We start from the raw sequence: 25,913 nt of genomic DNA, 5'->3' as shown, positions 1-25,913 counted from the left end.
CCAGGACTAGATCACATGTGGTTTAACCAGGACTAGATCACATGTGGTTTAACCAGGACTAGATCACATGTGGTTTAACCAGGACTAGATCACCTGGGGTTTAACCAGGACTAGATCACATGTGGTTTAACCAGGACTAGATCACATGTGGTTTAACCAGGACCAGATCACATGTGGTTTAACCAGGACTAGATCACATGTGGTTTAACCAGGACTAGATCACATGTGGTTTAACCAGGACTAGCTCATATCCTACTAGAGATGATGTGCATTCAGGAGCTCTAAAACTCCTGAGACTATGACTTCAATCCCCACACCACTATGGTTGTAGCTATTATTATCAATAAACAGACACAGGCTGGGCTGCAACTTACCACCTTTACTGGTGGGTGAGTCTCAATCCGTCGTTTAACTGCTTAAAGCCTGGCTCATTTCCTATGGCTGAAACAACATGGCCGCCCTCCGACACGACACTAAACCTTAGTCACATCGGGGTCATTAAAATGACTTCCCTGCCCCCTCCCGCATGCCTGACCTGCCTGCAAGACCTCCTCAGCTCTTCCCGAAGAGGCAGCGGTGGAGGAAGGTGGAAGCCATCCATTAGATGCTCCTAACCATTCATCACTGTGTGAAGGCATGGGGCCTCGGCGCCCAGCGGTGCCCGGCTGGACAGGAGGTGAAGAGCTAACCAAAGCAGCCCTCCATCCCTCTTCCTTCCCCCTCCATCCGTTCGCCAATATAAGCCTTGGCGAACGGATGGAGCCAATCTGGGCTGAATAGAGCTGAGAAGGGATGGGGCTGGGTAGGGAGGGAGCTGGGTAGGGATGGGGCTGGGTAGGGAGGGAGCTGGGTAGGGATGTCGCTGGGCTGGGTAGGGAGGGAGCTGGGTAGGGATGGGGCTGGGTAGGGAGGGAGCTGGGTAGGGATGGGGCTGGGTAGGGAGGGAGCTGGGTAGGGAGGGAGCTGGGTAGGGATGGGGCTGGGTAGGGAGGGAGCTGGGTAGGGATGGGGCTGGGTAGGGAGGGTGCTGGGTTGGGAGGGTGCTGGGTTGGGAGGGAGCTGGGTAGGGATGGGGCTGGGTAGGGATGGGGCTGGGTAGGGATGGGGCTGGGTGGGGCTGGGTAGGGATGGGGCTGGGTAGGGATGGGGCTGGGTAGGGAGGGAGCTGGGTAGGGATGGGGCTGGGTAGGGAGGGAGCTGGGTAGGGCTGGGCTGGGTAGGGATGGAGCTGGGTAGGGAGGGAGCTGGGTAGGGCTGGGCTGGGTAGGGATGGAGCTGGGTAGGGAGGGAGCTGGGTAGGGCTGGGCTGGGTAGGGATGGAGCTGGGTAGGGCTGGGCTGAGTAGGGATGGGGCTGGGTAGGGAGGGAGCTGGGTAGGGAGGGAGCTGGGTAGGGAGGGAGCTGGGTAGGGAGGGAGCTGGGTAGGGATGGGGCTGGGTAGGGATGGGGCTGGGTAGGGAGGGAGCTGGGTAGGGATGGGGCTGGGTAGGGAGGGAGCTGGGTAGGGATGGGGCTGGGTAGGGAGGGTGCTGGGTTGGGAGGGTGCTGGGTTGGGAGGGAGCTGGGTAGGGCTGGGGCTGGGTAGGGAGGGAGCTGGGTAGGGCTGGGGCTGGGTAGGGAGGGAGCTGGGTAGGGATGGGGCTGGGTAGGGAGGGAGCTGGATGGGGCTGGGTAGGGATGGGGCTGGGTAGGGATGGGGCTGGGTAGGGATGGAGCTGGGTAGGGCTGGGCTGGGTAGGGATGGAGCTGGGTAGGGCTGGGCTGGGTAGGGAGGGAGCTGGGTAGGGATGGGGCTGGGTAGGGATGGAGCTGGGTAGGGCTGGGCTGGGTAGGGATGGAGCTGGGTAGGGCTGGGCTGGGTAGGGAGGGAGCTGGGTAGGGATGGGCTGGGTAGGGATGGGGCTGTGTAGGGCTGGGTAGGGATGTCGCTGGGCTGGGTAGGGATGGGGCTGGGTTGGGATGGGGCTGGGTAGGGCTGGGCTGTTTTCTCTGACCATCTGGAGGATGTTATTTATGTGTGGCCCAGCGGTAGGTAGAGTTGACACTGCTGTCTGGCTGAGCTGACTGATGCTGCTGTGGGGAGGAGAGAGAGACTACAGACTACGGCACCAGGTGTGTCAGTCAGCCATAGGAGACTTCAGACAGGACCCCTACAAAGAGGAATGTGCTCTCAATCTCTCTCTTTCTCACTATTTCTCAATCTCTCTGTCTGTGTCTCTCGCTCTCTCTCTCTTTCTCTCTCTCAATCTCTCACCCTCTCTCTCTCTCTCTCTCTCTGTTGTTGTCTCTGTCTCTCTTTCTCTCTCAATCTCTCACCCTCTCTCTCTCTCTTTCTCACTCTCAATCTCTCACCCTCTCTCTCTGTCTATGTCTCTCTTTCTCACTCAATCTCTCACCCTCTCTCTCTTTCTCTCTCTCTCTCTCCCTAGAAACACCTTCAGTTTCCTACAAGGCATTGCAACAACAACAGTTCTGCCTTTTCCTTCCTGCACGCTGTTTCTTCCCATGGTCAATAATACCTTTGAGTTTAACTGTATTGGCATTACACAGTTTGTAAAATATGAGAATCATCTTGCTACGTCTTCCTCACCACTGAGAAGTACTCGTGTTATTTTTGTGGATCAAACATCATTAGTTTATAGACCATCTGGTTTTCCAGCCTCTCCTCGGAGACCCCCAGCCGTTCCACGCAGTCTGTTCTAGAACTGACACACCTGATTCAACTGGTCTACTAATCATCAAGCCACCTGATTGGTGAATCAGGTCAGCTAGTTCAGGGTGACTAATCATCAAGCCACCTGATTGGTCAATCAGGTCAGATAGTTCAGGGTTACTAATCATCAAGCCACCTGATTGGTGAATCAGGTCAGATAGTTCAGGGTTACTAATCATCAAGCCACCTGATTGGTGAATCAGGTCAGATAGTTCAGGGTTACTAATCATCAAGCCACCTGATTGGTGAATCAGGTCAGCTAGTTCAGGGTGACTAATCATCAAGCCACCTGATTGGTCAATCAGGTCAGATAGTTCAGGGTTACTAATCATCAAGCCACCTGATTGGTGAATCAGGTCAGATAGTTCAGGGTTACTAATCATCAAGCCACCTGATTGGTGAATCAGGTCAGATAGTTCAGGGTTACTAATCATCAAGCCACCTGATTGGTGAATCAGGTCAGATAGTTCAGGGTTACTAATCATCAAGCCACCTGATTGGTGAATCAGGTCAGATAGTTCAGGGTTACTAATCATCAATCCCATGATTGGTCAATCAGGTCAGATAGTTCAGGGTGACTAATCATCAAGCCACCTGATTGGTGAATCAGGTCAGCTAGTTCAGGGTTACTAATCATCAATCCCATGATTGGTGAATCAGGTCAGATAGTTCAGGGCTACAACAACATGGTAAAACAACTGGGGATCCCAGAGGAGAGGTTTGAAAACCACTGTCATGCCCCCCCCCCCCCCCCATGAAATTTCCCATGTCATCTGATACATTCAGCCCTTACCAGAGGTCCCTAAATCAGTGGTCTGAACGACTGTTTGTCTCCAAGGCTTGTTTTCTCTGTATTCTGTCTTGGTCTGCTAGGGTAGGTCTCAGAATTATGTCTTGGTCTGCTAGGGTAGGTCTCAGAATTCTGTCTTGGTCTGCTAGGGTAGGTCTCTGTCTTGGTCTGCTAGGGTAGGTCTCTGTCTTGGTCTGCTAGGGTAGGTTTCTGTCTTGGTCTGCTAGTGTAGGTCTCTGTCTTGTCCTGCTAGGGTAGGTCTCAGAATTCTGTCTTGGTCTGCTAGGGTAGGTCTCTGTCTTGGTCTGCTAGGGTAGGTCTCTGTCTTGGTCTGCTAGGGTAGGTTTCTGTCTTGATCTGCTAGGGTAGGTCTCAGTATTCTGTCTTGGTCTGCTAGGGTAGGTCTCAGTAGTCTGTCTTGGTCTGCTAGGGTAGGTCTCTGTCTTGGTCTGCTATGGTAGGTCTCAGTATTCTGTCTTGGTCTGCTAGGGTAGGTCTCAGTATTCTGTCTTGGTCTGCTAGGGTAGGTCTCTGTCTTGGTCTGCTAGGGTAGGTCTCAGTAGTCTGTCTTGGTCTGCTGGGGTAGGTCTCTGTCTTGGTCTGCTAGGGTAGGTCTCAGTAGTCTGTCTTGGTCTGCTAGGGTAGGTCTCTGTCTTGGTCTCCTAGGGTAGGTCTCAGTATTCTGTCTTGGTCTGCTAGGGTAGGTTTCTGTCTTGGTCTGCTAGGGTAGGTCTCTGTCTTGGTCTGCTAGGGTAGGTCTCTGTCTTGGTCTGCTAGGGTAGGTCTCAGTAGTATGTCTTGGTCTGCTGGGGTAGGTCTCAGGATTCTGTCTTGGTCTGCTAGGGTAGGTCTCAGGATTCTGTCTTGGTCTGCTAGGGTAGGTCTCAGAATTCTGTCTTGGTCTGCTAGGGTAGGTCTCTGTCTTGGTCTGCTAGGGTAGGTCTCAGTATTCTGTCTTGGTCTGCTAGGGTAGGTCTCAGTAGTCTGTCTTGGTCTGCTAGGGTAGGTCTCTGTCTTGGTCTGCTAGGGTAGGTCTCAGTATTCTGTCTTGGTCTGCTAGGGTAGGTCTCAGTATTCTGTCTTGGTCTGCTAGGGTAGGTCTCTGTCTTGGTCTGCTAGGGTAGGTCTCAGTAGTCTGTCTTGGTCTGCTGGGGTAGGTCTCTGTCTTGGTCTGCTAGGGTATGTCTCAGTAGTCTGTCTTGGTCTGCTAGGATAGGTCTCTGTCTTGTTCTCCTAGGGTAGGTCTCAGTATTATGTCTTGGTCTGCTAGGGTAGGTCTCTGTCTTGGTCTGCTAGGGTAGGTTTCTGTCTTGGTCTGCTAGGGTAGGTCTATGTCTTGGTCTGCTAGGGTAGGTCTCTGTCTTGGTCTGCTGGGGTAGGTCTCAGTAGTCTGTCTTGGTCTGCTAGGGTAGGTCTCTGTCTTGGTCTGCTAGGGTAGGTCTCTGTCTTGGTCTGCTAGGGTAGGTCTCTGTCTTGGTCTGCTAGGGTAGGTCTCTGTCTTGGTCTGCTAGGGTAGGTCTCTGTCTTGGTCTGCTAGGGTAGGTCTCTGTCTTGGTCTGCTAGGGTAGGTCTCTGTCTTGGTCTTCAAGGGTAGGTTTCTGTCTTGGTCTGCTAGGGTAGGTCTCAGTATTTTGTCTTGGTCTGCTGGGGTAGGTCTCAGTATTCTGTCTTGGTCTGCTAGGGTAGTTCTCTGTCTTGGTCTGCTAGGGTAAGTTTCTGTCTTGGTCTGCTAGGGTAGGTCTCTGTCTTGGTCTGCTAGGGTAGGTCTCTGTCTTGGTCTGCTAGGGTAGGTCTCTGTCTTGGTCTGCTAGGGTAGGTCTCTGTCTTGGTCTGCTGGGGTAGGTCTCTGTCTTGGTCTGCTAGCGTAGGTCTCTGTCTTGGTCTGCTAGGGTAGGTCTCTGTCTTGTCCTGCTAGGGTAGGTCTCAGTAGTATGTCTTGGTCTGCTGGGGTAGGTCTCAGTAGTATGTCTTGGTATGCTAGGGTAGGTCTCTGTCTTGTCCTGCTAGGGTAGGTCTCAGTAGTATGTATTGGTCTGCTGGAGTAGGTCTCAGTAGTATGTCTTGGTCTGCTAGGGTAGGTCTCTGTCTTGGTCTGCTAGGGTAGGTCTCTGTCTTGGTCTGCTAGGGTAGGTCTCAGGATTCTGTCTTGGTCTGCTAGGGTAGGTCTCAGGATTCTGTCTTGGTCTGCTAGGGTAGGTCTCTGTCTTGGTCTGCTAGGGTAGGTCTCAGGATTCTGTCTTGGTCTGCTAGGGTAGGTCTCAGGATTCTGTCTTGGTCTGCTAGGGTAGGTCTCTGTCTTGGTCTGCTAGGGTAGGTCTCTGTCTTGGTCTGCTAGGGTAGGTCTCTGTCTTGGTCTGCTAGGGTAGGTCTCTGTCTTGGTCTGCTAGGGTAGGTCTCTGTCTTGGTCTGCTAGGGTAGGTCTCTGTCTTGGTCTGCTAGGGTAGGTCTCTGTCTTGGTCTGCTAGGGTAGGTCTCTGTCTTGGTCTGCTAGGGTAGGTCTCTGTCTTGGTCTGCTAGGGTAGGTCTCTGTCTTGGTCTGCTGGGGTAGGTCTCTGTCTTGGTCTGCTAGCGTAGGTCTCTGTCTTGGTCTGCTAGGGTAGGTCTCTGTCTTGTCCTGCTAGGGTAGGTCTCAGTAGTATGTCTTGGTCTGCTGGGGTAGGTCTCAGTAGTATGTCTTGGTATGCTAGGGTAGGTCTCTGTCTTGTCCTGCTAGGGTAGGTCTCAGTAGTATGTATTGGTCTGCTGGAGTAGGTCTCAGTAGTATGTCTTGGTCTGCTAGGGTAGGTCTCTGTCTTGGTCTGCTAGGGTAGGTCTCTGTCTTGGTCTGCTAGGGTAGGTCTCAGGATTCTGTCTTGGTCTGCTAGGGTAGGTCTCAGGATTCTGTCTTGGTCTGCTAGGGTAGGTCTCTGTCTTGGTCTGCTAGGGTAGGTCTCTGTCTTGGTCTGCTAGGGTAGGTCTCTGTCTTGGTCTGCTAGGGTAGGTCTCTGTCTTGGTCTGCTAGGGTAGGTCTATGTCTTGGTCTGCTAGGGTAGGTCTCTGTCTTGGTCTGCTGGGGTAGGTCTCAGTAGTCTGTCTTGGTCTGCTAGGGTAGGTCTATTATAGGGCCATGAAGTTGTCATCACCAGCAGCACATAGAGACATTCCCTAACCCTTCCATCTATCTCTCTGGGTGAGGTAGGGGAAAGCATTTGACACCGGGGCTATGGGTCCCCAAACCCATAGTAGGGATGGGGATGTAGTAACTGGGGATGTAGTAACTTGGGATGTAGTAACTTCACTACGAGTATGTGCTCGTAGTGAAGTTACTACTATGAACATGTGGCCCACAGAATAGAATAAACTCAATAAAATCTAACTTACTCTCCCCCGTCAACACAAAGCCAGGTAACTTATAAGCAAAAGCATTCAGCGTACACAGAATAGGATAGGATCTATCTTTACGTTCCCCCGTGAACACAAAGAGCAAGCTGTGGCTGACGGCAGTGGTAGGACAGAATGGGATGTTTCGAAGGACAAGGCTAAGTCTTAAACTACAGCATTCCTCTGTCCATACCTCTCCGAACTGATTGGAGATCCTTCCACATTCCTGCCTCATTGTTACCTTCAGGAAAGCGCCATAGCCCACGTTTCACAGTATGTACCTCAAAAGCACTTACCTTGACCTCGTAAAACCCTGTCAATGGTTAGACACAGGCCTTTCAATACACACATTCCCCTTCCACTGCTGTCTTATAGAACCAAGGTGCTCAGAGCTCCAGGGCCGAGTCAGGCTGTCAGAGCTCCAGGGCCCGAGTCAGGCTGTCAGAGCTCCAGGGCCCGAGTCACGCTGTCAGAGCTCCAGGGCCCGAGTCAGGCTCTCAGCTCCAGGGCCCGAGTCAGGCTCTCAGAGCTCCAGGGCCCGAGTCAGGCTGTCAGAGCTCCAGGGCCGAGTCAGGTGGTCAGAGCTCCAGGGCCCGAGTCAGGCGGTTAGAGCTCCAGGGCCGAGTCAGGCGGTCAGAGCTCCAGGGCCCGAGTCAGGCTGTCAGAGCTCCAGGGCCCGAGTCAGGCGGTCAGAGCTCCAGGGCCCGAGTCAGGCGGTCAGAGCTCCAGGGCCCGAGTCAGGCGGTCAGAGCTCCAGGGCCCGAGTCAGGCGGTCAGAGCTCCAGGGCCCGAGTCAGGCGGTCAGAGCTCCAGGGCCCGAGTCAGGCTGTCAGCGCTCCAGGGCCCGAGTCAGGCGGTCAGCGCTCCAGGGCCCGAGTCAGGCGGTCAGAGCTCCAGGGCCCGAGTCAGGCGGTCAGAGCTCAGTGTAGGAAATTGTCCCGTGTGACTCAGTTGGTAGAGCATGGCGCTTGCAACACCAGGGTTGTGGGTTCGTTTCCCACAGGGGACCAGTATGAACATCAAATTCAATCAATAAAATGTATTTATAAAGCCCTTTTACATCAGCTGATATCTCAAAGTGCTGTACAGAATCCCAGCTTAAAACCCCAAACAGCAAGCATTGCAGATGTAGAAGCACGGTGGCTAGGAAAAACTCCCTAGGAAGAAACCTAAAGAGGAACCAGGCTCTGAGGGGTGGCCAGTCCTCTTCTGGTTGTGCCGGGTGAGAGATTACAACAGTACATGACCAAGATGTTCAAACGTTCATAGATGACCAGCAGGGTCAAATAATAATAATCACAGTTGTTTTAGAGGGTGCAGCAGGTCAGCATCTCAGGAGTAAATGTCAGTTAGCTTTTCATAGCCGATCATTCAGAGTTGGAGACAGCAGGTGCGGTAGAGAGAGTTGAAAACAGAAGGTCTGGGACAGGTAGCACGTCCGGTGAACAGGTCAGGGTTCCATAGCCACAGGCAGAACAGTTGAAACTGGAGCAGCAGCACGACCAGGTGGACTGGGGACAGCAAGGAGTCATCAGGCCAGATAGTCCTACGGCATGATCCTAGGGCTCTGAGAGAAGAGAAAGAGAGCGAGAAGTAGGAGGGAGCATACTTAAATTCACACAGGACAACAGAAATACTCCAGATATAACAGACTGACCCTAGCCCCCCCGACACACAAAGTATTGCAGCATAATTACCGGAAGCTGAGACAGGAGGGGTCGGGAGACACTGTGGCCCGTCCAACTATACCCCCGGACAGGGCCAACCAGGCAGGATTTAACCCCACCCTAAATACTTATTTTCCACCATAATTTGCAAATAAATTCATAAAAAATCCTACAATGTGATTTTTTTTTTCTCATTTTGTCTGTCATAGTTGAAGTGTACCTATGATGTAAATTACAGGCCTGGATGTCCTGCGTCCCTCAGTCCAGTTGTCTTCTCAGTAAGACATCAGTGACCTAATTTGAAGGTGGTGAGGACGTTTTATTGACGCGTTCTGGTGACTAGTTCCACGGCAGCTTTTTATTCATGACGTCGATATGTTTGATTGATTTAGATTTAGTCTGTTGACGTGTTGCTGCTCTTTGGTGTCAAGGAAGTAGAAATGTGTGTCGTAGTTGTCCAAGTCGTTTAAAAGTCCGAGATCTGACTGGTTCAAGCAGATGGATGGACACGTTCCTCTCCACGTCTCTTTGGTGGACAGACAGCATGTCTCCCAATGAGCAGCTGTCTGTCCGTTTGTCTGTTCGTGTAGAACTGCTGAAGACATTTGAGCTGAGAGATTCACATCCGTGTTTGTTTCTGATGAACACCTCACTGCCTCGGGTCCAGGCCTTATTAGAGGACGATCCAAACTCTGTTGGACCTCCAGTGTCCCTCCATGTCCTCCCCTACGTCCCTCCATGTCCTCCCCTCCATGTCCTCCCCTCCATGTCCTCCCCTACATCACTCCATGTCCTCCCCTCCATGTCCTCCCCTACATCACTCCATGTCCTCCCCTCCATGTCCCCCCCTACATCACTCCATGTCCTCCCCTCCATGTCCTCCCCTACATGTCCTCCCCTACATCACTCCATGTCCTCCCCTCCATGTCCTCCCCTACATCACTCCATGTCCTCCCCTACATCACTCCATGTCCTCCCCTCCATGTCCTCCCCTACATCACTCCATGTCCTCCCCTCCATGTCCTCCCCTACATCACTCCATGTCCTCCCCTACATGTCCTCCCCTACGTCCCTCCATGTCCTCCTCTCCATGTCCTCCCCTCCATGTCCTCCCCTACGTCACTCCATGTCCTCCCCTACCTCCCTCCATGTCCTCCCCTCCATGTCCTCCCCTACATGTCCTCCCCTACGTCCCTCCATGTCCTCCCCTCCATGTCCTCCCCTACATCACTCCATGTCCTCCCCTTCATGTCCTCCCCTACATCCCTCCATGTCCTCCCCTCCATGTCCTCCCCTCCATGTCCTCCCCTACGTCCCTCCATGTCCTCCCCTCCATGTCCTCCCCTACCTCCCTCCATGTCCTCCCCCCTGGTTTCAAATAAAGATAAGTGGTTTATTATTTGGCTCATCAAGATTATTTTCTGTCGTCCCTGACTCCGGAAGGGTCCGGAAGGGTCCGGGAGAGGAGAGAGACTGACTGCTTTGGGCTGTAACAGGAGCAGCAGCAATCTCAGCCCAGGCCTCAGCTCCTAATAGGCTGAAATAGTGAGGCTGTATCCAAAATGGCTCCCTTTTCCCTTTCTAGTGTGTTACTTTCGACCAGGGTCCGCAAGGGTAGTGCACTACATAGGGAAATGGGATGCCATTTGGGATACAAGGTCAGCTTCGGGTTCATGGTGTTTGATCAAATTCCTGCTCCTTTTCAACCCAGAATGAAGATGTGATTTCAGGGTGGAAAGTAAAGAGATTCTTTATAAGGTAGCTGGTTATCTTCCTCTACCCGAGCCCGGCAACCTTCCTCCAACCTCTCTCCTCCTCCTCCTCCTCCGACTCTCGTCTCCCTCTCTCCCAAATCAGAAGGGCCAGAAGGCATACTTCACCATTGGAATAGGATCTACACAATTATGTGTGTGTGTGTGTGTGTGTGTGTGGGGGGGGGGGGGGGGGGGTTATAGAGTGAATACTGCAGGGATCTCATTGGTGGTGTTAAGGAATAATAACCTCAGGTGCTCCTCTCTCCTTTCTCCTCTCTCCTTTCTCCTCTCCTCTCTCCTTTCTCCTCTCCCCTCTCTCCTCTCCTCTCCTCTCTCCTCTCCTCCAGCAGCACAGCAAACTGATGAGGAGAGAGGAGAGGAGAGGAGAGGATATGCAGGGTAGTGATGTAAGGGTAACGAGGGAGGGTGGAGAGAGATGGGGAGGGTGGAGAGAGATTGAGAGGGTGGAGGGAGATGGGGAGGGTGGAGGGAGATGGGGAGGGTGGAGTGAGATGGGGAGGGTGGAGAGAGATGGGGAGGGTGGAGTGAGATGGGGAGGGTGGAGTGAGATGGGGAGGGTGGAGAGGGTAGAGAGATGGAAAGGTGGAGGGAAGACCCGAGACAGGTTCTATTTTGATTGGAGAGAGGTTGAGTGAGCTGAGACCTCTCTATCCCAGGTTGAGTGAGCTGAGACCTCTCTATTCCAGGTTGGGTGAGCTGAGACCTCTCTATCCCAGGTTGGGTGAACTGAGCCTCAGAACCAGCTGGCTGACTGCTGTCCTTAGGCTCTATGGGGTTGGTTTGAGTTGGTGAACTGAGCCTCAGAACCAGCAGGCTGAGTGCTCTCCTGAGGCTCTATGGGGTTGGTTTGGGTTGGTGAACTGAGCCTCCGAACCAGCTGGTTGAGGGGACTCTTCTATTGTTTAATCTCTTGACATTGCAGAGATGTGTGACGTAGTGTTTTGGAATCACTTGTTTTTAGATGGTTGTAAAATTGGATGGCTCTTTATTTCTATCTGAATGAGAAGGGGGTTTTGGCCATATTCTGCTCTACATGCGTTATTTGGAGGTTTTCTTTGCACTTCCAATACAGTCTTGCAAATCTCTGCATGCAGTATTTCAATTGGATGTTTGTCCCATTTGGTAAATTCATTATTAGAGCAGACTTCACTGCCATATAGAACAATTGGTTCTATAACTGATTGGAACGTTTGAGCCAGATTCTAATCACTCTCTCTCTCCATCTCTCCATCTCCATCTCTCTCTCTCCCCATCTCTCCATCTCTCTCTCTCCATCTCTCTCTCTCCCCATCTCTCTCTCTCCCCATCTCTCCATCTCTCTCTCTCCATCTCTCTCTCTCCCCATCTCTCTCTCTCCCCATCTCTCCATCTCCATCTCTCTCTCTCCCCATCTCTCCATCTCCCCCTCTCTCTCCATCTCTCTCTCCCTATCTCTCTCTCCCCATCTCTCTCTCTCTCCATCTCTCTCTCTCCATCTCTCCATCTCATCTCTCCATCTCTCCATCTCCATCTCTCTCTCTCCCCATCTCTCCATCTCTCTCTCTCCATATCTCTCTCTCCCCATCTCTCTCTCCCCATCTCTCTCTCTCCATCTCTCTCCATCTCTCTCTCTCCATCTCCCCATCTCTCTCTCCATCTCTCTCTCCCCATCTCTCTCTCTCCCCATCTCTCCATCTCTCTCTCTCCATCTCTCTCTGTCCCCATCTCTCTCTCCCCATCTCTTTCTCTCCATCTCCCCATCTCTCCATCTCTCTCTCCCCATCTCTCTCTCTCCATCTCTCTCCATCTCCCCATCTCTCCATCTCTCTCTCTCTCCATCTCTCATGGTAAAGGTCCACATTAATGTGTTATATATGCAGCCGATGATGTTGCCTGAGGATAGTGAAGTTGTCCCGTAATGCTGTCGCTGTCTCCCTGGGTTGAGAAACAGAACGGGCTAATCAGTCCCCCTCATTACCAAACCTTGACCACTTTACTCTGCTTCTCTTCTCTAGAAGTCATGCTGATGCCATGAAGTGTCGTCCTGTATTAAACTCATATCTCCGCGTTTGCATTACGTTATTTCATTACAAATTAAGGATGTATCCAGGATTTATGCAAGGCTTTAGGGCGACAATGAAAATGGGTAGATTGAGACTCCTTTTTTAAAAATCTTGTAGGCAAATAATAGCCAAGTCGTATATCAATCCGGTAGAATATTATGGGAATAAGGACGAGGACATATGGAGTTATTATGGGAATAAGGACGAGGACATATGGAGTTATTATGGGAATAAGGACGAGGACATATGGAGTTATTATGGGAATAAGGACGAGGACATATGGAGTTATTATGGGAATAAGGACGAGGACATATGGAGTTATTATGGGAATAAGGACGAGGATATATGGAGTTATTATGGGAATAAGGACGAGGATATATGGAGTTATTATGGGAATAAGGACGAGGACATATGGAGTTATTATGGGAATAAGGACATATGGAGTTATTATAGGAATAAGGACATATGGAGTTATTATGGGAATAAGGACGAGGATATATGGAGTTATTATGGGAATAAGGACGAGGATATATGGAGTTATTATGGGAATAAGGACGAGGACATATGGAGTTATTATGGTAATAAGGACGAGGATATATGGAGTTATTATGGGAATAAGGACGAGGACATATGGAGTTATTATGGGAATAAGGACATATGGAGTTATTATGGGAATAAGGACAAGGACATATGGAGTTATTATGGGAATAAGGACGAGGACATATGGAGTTATTATGGGAATAAGGACGAGGACATATGGAGTTATTATGGGAATAAGGACGAGGACATATGGAGTTATTATGGGAATAAGGACGAGGACATATGCAGTTATTATGGGAATAAGGACGAGGACATATGGAGTTATTATGGGAATAAGGACATATGGAGTTATTATGGGAATAAGGATGAGGACATATGGAGTTATAATAGGAATAAGGACATATGGAGTTATTATAGGAATAAGGACGAGGACATATGGAGTTATTATGGGAATAAGGATGAGGACATATGGAGTTATAATAGGAATAAGGATATATGGAGTTATTATGGGAATAAGGACGAGGACATATGGAGTTATTATGGAAATAAGGATGAGGACATATGGAGTTATTATGGGAATAAGGACATATGGAGTTATTATAGAAATAAGGACAAGGACATATGGAGTTATTATGCAGTTATTATGGGAATAAGGACAAGGACATATGGAGTTATTATGGGAATAAGGACATATGGAGTTATTATGGGAATAAGGACATATGGAGTTATTATGCCGTTATTATGGGAATAAACGGGGTAGATTTGTCTCTTAATCTTGTGGGCTGATAATATGTCATATTTCTAATCCATTCAGCTCGACTACTGTGACTTCTCTTTCTGTCTGAAAATAACAACAAAAATCTTTACTTCTCTCTCCACAGAAAAAACAACGGACCAAAGAGCTGTCGACCCTGTTCCACTCCTATAACCCCTACCACCACAAGGTGAGACGTCATTCACTTCAATCCCTTCGTTTCATTCACCTTTCTGAGGGATTGTGCAGGCGGGAGTTTTTCAGATGTTCATGGTATATTGCCAACTCTCGCCTTTCTCCTTCCTCAAAGCCTGAGAGGGGGATGTTCTGGTTGTTTGATGGTGTCCATCCCTGTGGTGTCCATCTCTATGGTGTCCATCCCTATGAGTGTCCATTCATATGGTGTCCATCCCTGTGGTGTCCATCTCTATGGTGTCCATCCCTATGGTGTCCATTCCTATGGTGTCCATCCCTGTGGTGTCCATCTCTATGGTGTCCATCCCTATGGTGTCCATCCCTATGGTGTCCATCCCTGTGGTGTCCATCCCTGTGGTGTCCATCTCTATGGTGTCCATCCCTATGGTGTCCATTCCTATGGTGTCCATCCCTATGGTGTCCATTCCTATGGTGTCCATCCCTGTGGTGTCCATCTCTATGGTGTCCATCCCTATGGTGTCCATCCCTATGGTGTCCATCCCTGTGGTGTCCATCTCTATGGTGTCCATCCCTATGGTGTCCATCTCTATGGTGTCCATCCCTATGGTGTCCATCCCTATGGTGTCCATCTCTGTGGTGTCCATCTCTATGGTGTCCATCCCTATGAGTGTCCATTCATATGGTGTCCATCCCTGTGGTGTCCATCTCTATGGTGTCCTTCCCTATGGTGTCCATTCCTATGGTGTCCATCCCTATAAGTGTCCATCCCTATGGTGTCCATCCCTATGGTGTCCATCCCTATGGTGTCCATCCCTATGGTGTCCATCCCCATGGTGTCCATCCCTATGGTGTCCATCCCTATAAGTGTCCATTCCCATGGTGTCCATTCCTATGGTGTCCATCCCTATAAGTGTCCATCCCTATGGTGTCCATCCCTATGGTGTCCATCCCCATGGTGTCCATCCCTATGGTGTCCATCCCTATAAGTGTCCATTCCCATGGTGTCCATCCCTATGGTGTCCATCCCTGTGGTGTCCATCTCTATGGTGTCCATCCATATGGTGTCCATTCCTATGGTGTCCATCCCTATGGTGTCCATTCCTATGGTGTCCATTCCTATGGTGTCCATCCCTATGGTGTCCATCCCTATGAGTGTCCATTCATATGGTGTCCATCCCTGTGGTGTCCATCTCTATGGTGTCCATTCCTATGGTGTCCATCCCTATAAGTGTCCATCCCTATGGTGTCCATCCCTATGGTGTCCATCCCTATGGTGTCCATCCCCATGGTGTCCATCCCTATGGTGTCCATCCCTATAAGTGTCCATTCCCATGGTGTCCATCCCCATGGTGTCCATCCCTATGGTGTCCATCCCTATGGTGTCCATCCCCATGGTGTCCATCCCTATGGTGTCCATCCCTATAAGTGTCCATTCCCATGGTGTCCATTCCCATGGTGTCCATTCCCATGGTGTCCATTCCTATGGTGTCCATCCCCATGGTGTCCATCCCTATGGTGTCCATTCCTATGGTGTCCATCCCTATAAGTGTCCATTCCTATGGTGTCCTTGTTTCCAGTATATGGTGTGCAGAGTGAATCATTTGGTCTCATACAGAGGATGTGAGTAGAGTCCCAATGGAAATACACTGTGAATCATTTGGTCCCATACAGAGGATGTGAGTAGAGTCCCAATGGAAATACACTGTGAATCATTTGGTCCCATACAGAGGATGTGAGTGGAGGCCCAATGGAAATACACTGTGAATCATTTGGTCTCATACAGAGGATGTGAGTGGAGTCCCAATGGAAATACACTGTGAATCATTTGGTCTCATACAGAGGATGTGAGTAGAGTCCCAATGGAAATACACTGTGAATCATTTGGTCCCATACTGAGGATGTGAGTAGAGTCCCAATGGAAATACACTGTGAATCATTTGGTCTCATACAGAGGATGTGAGTGGAGTCCCAATGGAAATACACTGTGAATCATTTGGTCTCATACAGAGGATGTGAGTAGAGTCCCAATGGAAATACACTGTGAATAATTTGGTCTCATACAGAGGATGTGAGTAGAGTCCCAATGGAAATACACTGTGAATCATTTGGTCTCATACAGAGGATGTGAGTAGAGTCCCAATGGAAATACACTGTGAATCATTTGGTCTCATACAGAGGATGTGAGTAGAGGCCCAATGGAAATACACTGTGAATCATTTGGTCTCATACAGGGGATGTGAGTAGAGTCCCAATGGAAATACACTGTGAATCATTTGGTCTCATACAGAGGATGTGAGTAGAGTCCCATCTCATGGAACAAAGGAAATACACTGTGAATCATTTGGTCCCATACTGAGGATGTGAGTAGAGTCCCAATGGAAATACACTGTGAATCATTTGAGAGTTCGACGCAGTAGTCTGGTAGGAACGTAAAGAGCTCAGCATTTAAACAACATTTTGGTTGTATTAAATCATTGTTGTCTATACGTTGCACGTATAGGCTGTGACTTACTTAGAATTAAATACAAATTAAACAAAAAATAAAGACTTATTAGTGTCTTTATGTATTCAGTTTTAGAATGAATTTCTAGAAACAGGAGTTTGTCCAGTCTGTCTTCAGGCTGATGTGATGGTTCCTGGAGAGCCGGCCAGCAGAATATTTTCTCCTGTATTTGTTATGGATCCCCATTAGTTCCTGCCAAGGCAGCAGCTACTCTTCATGGGGTTTATTATGGATCCCCATTAGTTCCTGCCAAGACAGCAGCTACTCTTCCTGGGGTTTATTATGGATCCTCATTAGTTCCTGTCAAGGCAGCAGCTACTCTTCCTGGGGTTTATTATGGATCCCCATTAGTTCCTGTCAAGGCAGCCAGCTACTCTTCCTGGGGTTTATTAAGGATCCCCATTAGTTCCTGTCAAGGCAGCAGCTACTCTTCCTGGGGTTTATTATGGATCCCCATTAGTTCCTGCCAAGGCAGCAGCTACTCTTCCTGGGGTTTATTATGGATCCCCATTAGTTCCTGCCAAGGCAGCAGCTACTCTTCCTGGGGTTTATTAAGGATCCCCATTAGTTCCTGTCAAGGCAGCCAGCTACTCTTCCTGGGGTTTATTATGGATCCCCATTAGTTCCTGTCAAGACAGCAGCTACTCTTCCTGGGGGTTTATTATGGATCCCCATTAGTTCCTGTCAAGACAGCAGCTACTCTTCCTGGGGTTTATTATGGATCCACATTAGTTCCTGCCAAGGCAGCAGCTACTCTTCCTGGGGTGATTAGCAGCATTACCATGGTCTAACTGACTGGAGAGGACTGGTGATTAGCAGCATTACCATGGTCTAACTGACTGGAGAGGACTGGTGATTACGGTGTCTCTGAAAGCCTGAAGAGGATTTTCTGTGTGAATGAACATCAGAGACACTTCAGGTCCACTGAAGACGAGACACTAAAGACCGATACGGTGACTTCAGTGTGGTGACACTGAATAGATTCAGATAGAAATGTGATGAATGGGGCTGACATGATCGGCTTATTCTATGTGCCTAACAATCATAACTGTTCTACACAGTACATTTCTACCTGAACGGTCTTTAGTGTTGCTCTCTTCTGAACAGGCCCCAGTTTATATATTCAGAACACAGGTTATATAATATAATACATTTAATTTATAACAAACTCTTAATTGAAAGACCATTTAATTAAAAGTGATGGGGTTAAGTGGAGATGAGGCTCATGCGTTTGAGGAGACTGACAGGAGGTAGAGAGAGGAGACTGACAGGAGGTAGAGAGAGGAGACTGACTGGAGATGGAGAGAGGAGACTGACAGGAGGTAGAGAAAGGAGACTAATAGGAGATGGAGAGAGGAGACAGACTGGAGATGGAGAGAGGAAATGGAGAGAGGAGACAGACTGCAGATGGAGAGAGGAGACTGACTGGAGATGGAGAGAGGAGACTGACTGGAGATGGAGAGAGGAGACTGACTGGAGATGGAGAGAGGAGACTGACAGGAGGTAGAGAAAGGAGACTAATAGGAGATGGAGAGAGGAGACAGACTGGAGATGGAGAGAGGAGACTGACTGGAGATGGAGAGAGGAGACTGACTGGAGATGGAGAGAGGAGACTGACTGGAGATGGAGAGAGAAGACTGACAGGAGATGGAGAGAGGAGACTGACATGAGATGGAGGGAGGAGACTGACAGGAGATAGAAAGAGGAGACCGACTGGAGATAGAGAGAGGAGACTGACTGGACATGGAGAGAGGAGACTGACTGGAGATGGAGAGAGAAGACTGACAGGAGATGGAGAGAGGAGACTGACATGAGATGGAGGGAGGAGACTGACAGGAGATAGAAAGAGGAGACCGACTGGAGATAGAGAGAGGAGACTGACTGGACATGGAGAGAGGACACTGACAGGAGAGAGGAGACTGACTAGACATGGAGAGAGGAGACTGACAGGAGAGAGGAGACTGACTGGAGATGGAGAGAGGAGACTGACAGGAGATAGAGAGAGGAGACTGACTGGAGAGAGGAGACTGACTGGAGAGAGGAGACTGACTGGAGAGAGGAGACTGACAGGAGATGGAGAGAGGAGACTCACAGAGGAGACTGACAGGAGATAGAGAGAGGAGACTGACAGGAGATAGAGAGAGGAGACTGACAGGAGATAGAGAGAGGAGACTGACTGGAGATGGAGAGAGGAGACAGACTGGAGACTGACGAGGTGGTGAGAGGGCTTTGTGCACTACGTGATATCCTAACTTTATTGAGACGTACGTGATATCCTAACTTTATTGAGACGTACGTGATATCCTAACTTTATTGAGACGTACGTGATATCCTAACTTTATTGAGACATACGTGATATCATAACTTTATTGAGACGTACGTGATATCCTAACTTTATTGAGACAGGAGATGTAGAGTTCAGGATGTTTTAATGAAGCAGGTTCTTGACTGATGGTTGCCTGATTGTCAGACTCAACTCTTAGTTCTCTCTCCCAACTAAATTAAATCACCGTCTAGAATTTAAATCTGTCCGTCGCCGTCATTCTCTTCAACAGTCTTAATCAGTTTGACCTGCGTGGAGGTTTTCTGTTCGTGTTTAACTCTGTGGTGAAATCTCCTGCAGCTTCTCTCCTACAGTCTTAATGAACAGAAAGGAAGGAAGCTCACACATCCTCTGGAATGACATGTCTTCCTCCCACACACACATTTTTACCGCCCGCACACACACACACACACACACACATGTGTACATACACACGGACGCAAGCCCACAAACAAACGGACGCAAGCGCACAAACACACACACACAAACATGTGTACATACACACACACACGGACGCAAGCCCACAAACACACACACACAGTTCCGGGAGAGTGTGTGGAAACGGAGACAGAGGTGTTTTGTAAAGTGTGTGTGTGTGTGTGTGTGTGTGTGTGTGTGTGTGTGTGTCTGTGTGTGTGTGTGTCTGTGTGTGTGTGTGTGTGTGTGTGTGTGAGTGTGTGTGTGGGTGGAAGTGAAGAAACATGTTAAAGCCTCAGTCAGGTATTTGGTCTGTCAGGTCCCTGGAAACTGCTGTATTCTGCTTTGTGTTAACAGCATGTATCTGTCTTTCTCCACACATCTGTTGTGACAGGGATTTGTCTCTCTTTAAGAGTTGCCATTTTGTCAATTTGTTACTTCCAAATGTTACTTCCTGTGTGACTCGTGGATTCTTGTCTCTCTAGTCTGAATGTAATAGTCACTAAATGTAAAGTATCTCAATGTAATACTCACTAAATGTAATAGTCACTAAATGTAAAGTCTCTCAATGGAATACTCACTAAATGTAAAGTCTCTGAATGTAATACTCACTAAATGTAATACTCACTAAATGTAAAGTCTCTCAATGTAATACTCACTAAATGTAAAGTCTCTCAATGGAATACTCACTAAATGTAAAGTCTCTGAATGTAATACTCACTAAATGTAATACTCACTAAATGTAAAGTCTCTGAATGTAATACTCACTAAATGTAAAGTCTCTAAATGTAATACTCACTAAATGTAAAGTCTCTAAATGTAATACTCACTAAATGTAAAGTATCTCAATGTAATACTCCCTAAATGTAAAGTCTCTAAATGTAATACTCACTAAATGTAAAGTCTCTCAATGTAATACTCACTAAATGTAAAGTCTCTGAATGTAATACTCACTAAATGTAAAGTCTCTGAATGTAATACTCACTAAATGTAAAGTATCTCAATGTAATACTCCCTAAATGTAAAGTATCTGAATGTAATACTCACTAAATGTAATACTCACTAAATGTAAAGTCTCTCAATGTAATACTCACTAAATGTAAAGTCTCTGAATGTAATACTCACTAAATGTAAAGTCTCTGAATGTAATACTCACTAAATGTAAAGTATCTCAATGTAATACTCCCTAAATGTAAAGTATCTGAATGTAATACTCACTAAATGTAATACTCACTAAATGTAAAGTCTCTCAATGTAATACTCACTAAATGTAAAGTCTCTCAATGTAATACTCAGTAAATGTAATAGTCACTAAATGTAAAGTCTCTCAATGGAATACTCACTAAATGTAATAGTCCCTAAATGTAATACTCACTAAATGTAATACTCACTAAATGTAAAGTCTCTCAATGTAATACTCACTAAATGTAAAGTCTCTGAATGTAATACTCACTAAATGTAAAGTCTATGAATGTAATACTCACTAAATGTAATACTCACTAAATGTAAAGTCTCTCAATGTAATACTCACTAAATGTAAAGTCTCTGAATGTAATACTCAGTAAATGTAATAGTCACTAAATGTAAAGTCTCTGAATGTAATACTCACTAAATGTAATACTCACTAAATGTAAAGTCTCTGAATGTAATTCTCACTAAATGTAAAGTCTCTGAATGTAATACTCACTAAATGTAATACTCACTAAATGTAAAGTCTCTCAATGTAATACTCACTAAATGTAATACTCACTAAATGTAAAGTCTCTCAATGTAATACTCACTAAATGTAAAGTCTCTGAATGTAATACTCACTAAATGTAAAGTCTCTCAATGTAATACTCACTAAATGTAAAGTCTCTGAATGTAATACTCACTAAATGTAATAGTCCCTAAATGTAATACTCACTAAATGTAAAGTCTCTGAATGTAATACTCACTAAATGTAATACTCACTAAATGTAATAGTCCCTAAATGTAATACTCACTAAATGTAATACTCACTAAATGTAAAGTCTCTCAATGTAATACTCACTAAATGTAAAGTCTCTGAATGTAATTCTCACTAAATGTAAAGTCTCTGAATGTAATACTCAGTAAATGTAATAGTCACTAAATGTAAAGTCTCTGAATGTAATACTCACTAAATGTAATACTCACTAAATGTAAAGTCTCTCAATGTAATACTCACTAAATGTAATACTCACTAAATGTAAAGTCTCTCAATGTAATACTCACTAAATGTAAAGTCTCTGAATGTAATACTCACTAAATGTAATAGTCCCTAAATGTAATACTCACTAAATGTAATATTCACTAAATGTAAAGTCTCTCAATGTAATACTCACTAAATGTAAAGTCTCTGAATGTAATACTCACTAAATGTAATAGTCCCTAAATGTAATACTCACTAAATGTAATAGTCACTAAATGTAAAGTCTCTGAATGTAATACTCACTAAATGTAATACTCACTAAATGTAATAGTCCCTAAATGTAATACTCACTAAATGTAATACTCACTAAATGTAAAGTCTCTCAATGTAATACTCACTAAATGTAAAGTCTCTGAATGTAATTCTCACTAAATGTAAAGTCTCTGAATGTAATACTCAGTAAATGTAATAGTCACTAAATGTAAAGTCTCTGAATGTAATACTCACTAAATGTAATACTCACTAAATGTAAAGTCTCTCAATGTAATACTCACTAAATGTAATACTCACTAAATGTAAAGTCTCTCAATGTAATACTCACTAAATGTAAAGTCTCTGAATGTAATACTCACTAAATGTAATACTCACTAAATGTAAAGTCTCTGAATGTAATACTCACTAAATGTAAAGTCTCTGAATGTAATTCTCACTAAATGTAAAGTCTCTGAATGTAATACTCACTAAATGTAATACTCACTAAATGTAAAGTCTCTGAATGTAATACTCACTAAATGTAAAGTATCTCAATGTAATACTCCCTAAATGTAAAGTCTCTGAATGTAATACTCACTAAATGTAATACTCCCTAAATGTAAAGTATCTGAATGTAATACTCAGTAAATGTAATAGTCACTAAATGTAAAGTCTCTCAATGGAATACTCACTAAATGTAATAGTCCCTAAATGTAATACTCACTAAATGTAATACTCACTAAATGTAAAGTCTCTCAATGTAATACTCACTAAATGTAAAGTCTCTGAATGTAATACTCACTAAATGTAAAGTCTCTGAATGTAATACTCACTAAATGTAATACTCACTAAATGTAAAGTCTCTCAATGTAATACTCACTAAATGTAAAGTCTCTGAATGTAATTCTCACTAAATGTAAAGTCTCTGAATGTAATACTCAGTAAATGTAATAGTCACTAAATGTAAAGTCTCTGAATGTAATACTCACTAAATGTAATACTCACTAAATGTAAAGTCTCTCAATGTAATACTCACTAAATGTAATACTCACTAAATGTAAAGTCTCTCAATGTAATACTCACTAAATGTAAAGTCTCTGAATGTAATACTCACTAAATGTAATAGTCCCTAAATGTAATACTCACTAAATGTAATATTCACTAAATGTAAAGTCTCTCAATGTAATACTCACTAAATGTAAAGTCTCTGAATGTAATACTCACTAAATGTAATACTCCCTAAATGTAAAGTATCTGAATGTAATACTCAGTAAATGTAATAGTCACTAAATGTAAAGTCTCTCAATGGAATACTCACTAAATGTAATAGTCCCTAAATGTAATACTCACTAAATGTAATACTCACTAAATGTAAAGTCTCTCAATGTAATACTCACTAAATGTAATACTCACTAAATGTAAAGTCTCTCAATGGAATACTCACTAAATGTAATAGTCCCTAAATGTAATACTCACTAAATGTAATACTCACTAAATGTAAAGTCTCTGAATGTAATACTCACTAAATGTAATACTCACTAAATGTAAAGTCTCTCAATGTAATACTCACTAAATGTAAAGTCTCTGAATGTAATACTCACTAAATGTAAAGTCTCTGAATGTAATACTCACTAAATGTAATATTCACTAAATGTAAAGTCTCTGAATGTAATACTCACTAAATGTAAAGTCTCTGAATGTAATTCTCACTAAATGTAAAGTCTCTGAATGTAATACTCACTAAATGTAATAGTCACTAAATGTAAAGTCTCTGAATGTAATACTCACTAAATGTAAAGTCTCTGAATGTAATACTCACTAAATGTAATACTCACTAAATGTAATACTCACTAAATGTAAAGTCTCTCAATGTAATACTCACTAAATGTAAAGTATCTCAATGTAATACTCACTAAATGTAATAGTCACTAAATGTAAAGTCTCTGAATGTAATACTCACTAAATGTAAAGTCTCTGAATGTAATACTCACTAAATGTAATACTCACTAAATGTAATACTCACTAAATGTAAAGTCTCTCAATGTAATACTCACTAAATGTAAAGTCTCTCTGATTTTAGTTTGAAGAGGCTAACATCATCCTGAGGCCCTTCCTTACATGGCCAGTGCCCACAGTGGGTCTGTTGATTGAAATTAGCATGTCATAAAGCACAGATTACACACAGATCTGAATAGTTTTAATAATGTCCTCCTCTCCCTGTTCCTCGTAGCCTCCCTCTGTTACACACACACACACACACCCCGGGCCCCTCTGTTACACACACACACACACACACACACACACACCCCGGGCCCCTCTGTTACACACACACACACACACACACACACACACACCCCGGGCCCCTCTGTTACTGGGGTAATTACATGAAATAGCGGGGTTTGTCTCCGGACGTTATTGCTTACATGCCTCATAATGCCAGGCTTAAGGACACATCAGTGTAAATAAGAGTCGACTGCTTCACCCAATCAGCCCCGTTGTTTAGACGACTGTTATATATCTGTCTGCCACATTAGATAAACATGGACAAGTTGATTACTCATCGTGTTCGTCCTTGGCCATTTATGAGACGTTTTTCCCCAAAATGGCACCCTTATTCCCGGTATAGTGCACTTACCCCTATGGGACCTGGTCGAAAGTAGTGCACTAGATAAGGGAATATAGGGTTCCATTTGGGCCGCTGGCATGGGTTAATGTAGCCACAGGTTAGAGCAGCACCTAAAACACATCTCTACTGGTGTTGTGGTGCACATCACTTTTATGGTTGTCGTAGAGCAGCACCTAAAACACATCTCCCATGGTGTTGTGGTGCACATCACTTTTATGGTTGTCGTGGATCAGCACCTAAAACACATCTCTACTGGTGTTGTGGTGCACATCACTTTTATGGTTGTCGTGGAGCAGCACCTAAAACACATCTCTACTGGTGTTGTGGTGCACATCACTTTTATGGTTGTCGCAGAGCAGCACCTAAAACACATCTCCCATGGTGTTGTGGTGCACATCACTTTTATGGTTGTCGTGGAGCAGCACCTAAAACACATCTCTACTGGTGTTGTGGTGCACATCACTTTTATGGTTGTCGTGGATCAGCACCTAAAACACATCTCCCATGGTGTTGTGGTGCACATCCCTTTAATGGTTGTCGCAGAGCAGCACCTGAAACACATCTCCCATGGTGTTGTGATGCACATCACTTTAATGGTTGTCGCAGAGCAGCACCTAAAACACATCTCTACTGGTGTTGTGGTGCACATAATTTTTATGGTTGTCGCAGAGCAGCACCTAAAACACATCTCCCATGGTGTTGTGGTGCACATCACTTTAATGGTTGTCGCAGAGCAGCACCTAAAACACATCTCTACTGGTGTTGTGGTGCACATAATTTTTATGGTTGTCGCAGAGCAGCACCTAAAACACATCTCCCATGGTGTTGTGGTGCACATCACTTTAATGGTTGTCGCAGAGCAGCACCTAAAACACATCTCTACTGGTGTTGTGGTGCACATAATTTTTATGGTTGTCGCAGAGCAGCACCTAAAACACATCTCCCATGGTGTTGTGGTGCACATCACTTTTATGGTTGTCGTGGAGCAGCACCTAAAACACATCTCTACTGGTGTTGTGGTGCACATCACTTTTATGGTTGTCGTGGATCAGCACCTAAAACACATCTCCCATGGTGTTGTGGTGCACATCACTTTAATGGTTGTCGCAGAGCAGCACCTGAAACACATCTCCCATGGTGTTGTGGTGCACATCACTTTAATGGTTGTCGCAGAGCAGCACCTAAAACACATCTCTACTGGTGTTGTGGTGCACATAATTTTTATGGTTGTCGCAGAGCAGCACCTAAAACACATCTCCCATGGTGTTGTGGTGCACATCACTTTAATGGTTGTCGCAGAGCAGCACCTAAAACACATCTCTACTGGTGTTGTGGTGCACATAATTTTTATGGTTGTCGCAGAGCAGCACCTAAAACACATCTCCCATGGTGTTGTGGTGCACATCACTTTAATGGTTGTCGCAGAGCAGCACCTAAAACACATCTCTACTGGTGTTGTGGTGCACATCACTTTTATGGTCGTCGTAGAGCAGCGGAGAATTACAATAACGTTAGTAGTGGGTTTGGTTCGTTCCCTGGAGGTTTTTACAAATGGATTTTGTCCAGTATAAATGTACAAGGAGAGCCTCCCGGGTGGCGCAGTGGTTAAGGGCGCTGTACTGCAGCGCCAGCTGTGCCATCAGAGTCCCTGGGTTCGCGCCCAGGCTCTGTTGTAACCGGCCGCGACCGTGGGGCGACGCACAATTGGCCTAGCATCGTCCGGGTTAAGGAGGGTGTGGCCGGTAGGGATATCCTTGTCTCATCGCGCACCAGCGACTCCTGTGGCGGGCCGGGCGCAGTGCGCGCTAACCAAGGTTGCCAGGTGCACAGTGTTTCCTCCGGT

General features: G+C 46.2%; 1 protein-coding gene across 2 annotated transcripts in view; it reads left to right on the top strand.

The window, feature by feature from the left end:
* LOC110506554 (CDKAL1 threonylcarbamoyladenosine tRNA methylthiotransferase) overlaps positions 1-25,913 on the top strand; it is a 699,428-nt gene that overhangs the window by 520,192 nt on the left and 153,323 nt on the right. For both annotated transcript variants that reach the window (XM_090230627.1, XM_090230628.1), the window contains one exon: positions 13,769-13,831. In XM_090230627.1, the coding sequence (XP_090086753.1) occupies positions 13,769-13,831 (63 nt within the window). The remainder of the gene's footprint in view (positions 1-13,768; positions 13,832-25,913) is intronic.

Source organism: Oncorhynchus mykiss, chromosome 3, assembly GCF_057628025.1.
Source record: "Oncorhynchus mykiss isolate SJ-2025 chromosome 3, ASM5762802v1, whole genome shotgun sequence".
NCBI classification, from domain to species: domain Eukaryota; kingdom Metazoa; phylum Chordata; class Actinopteri; order Salmoniformes; family Salmonidae; genus Oncorhynchus; species Oncorhynchus mykiss.
The sequence above is the reverse complement of the archived record's forward strand: the minus strand, read 5'-3'. Positions and strand labels throughout refer to the sequence as shown.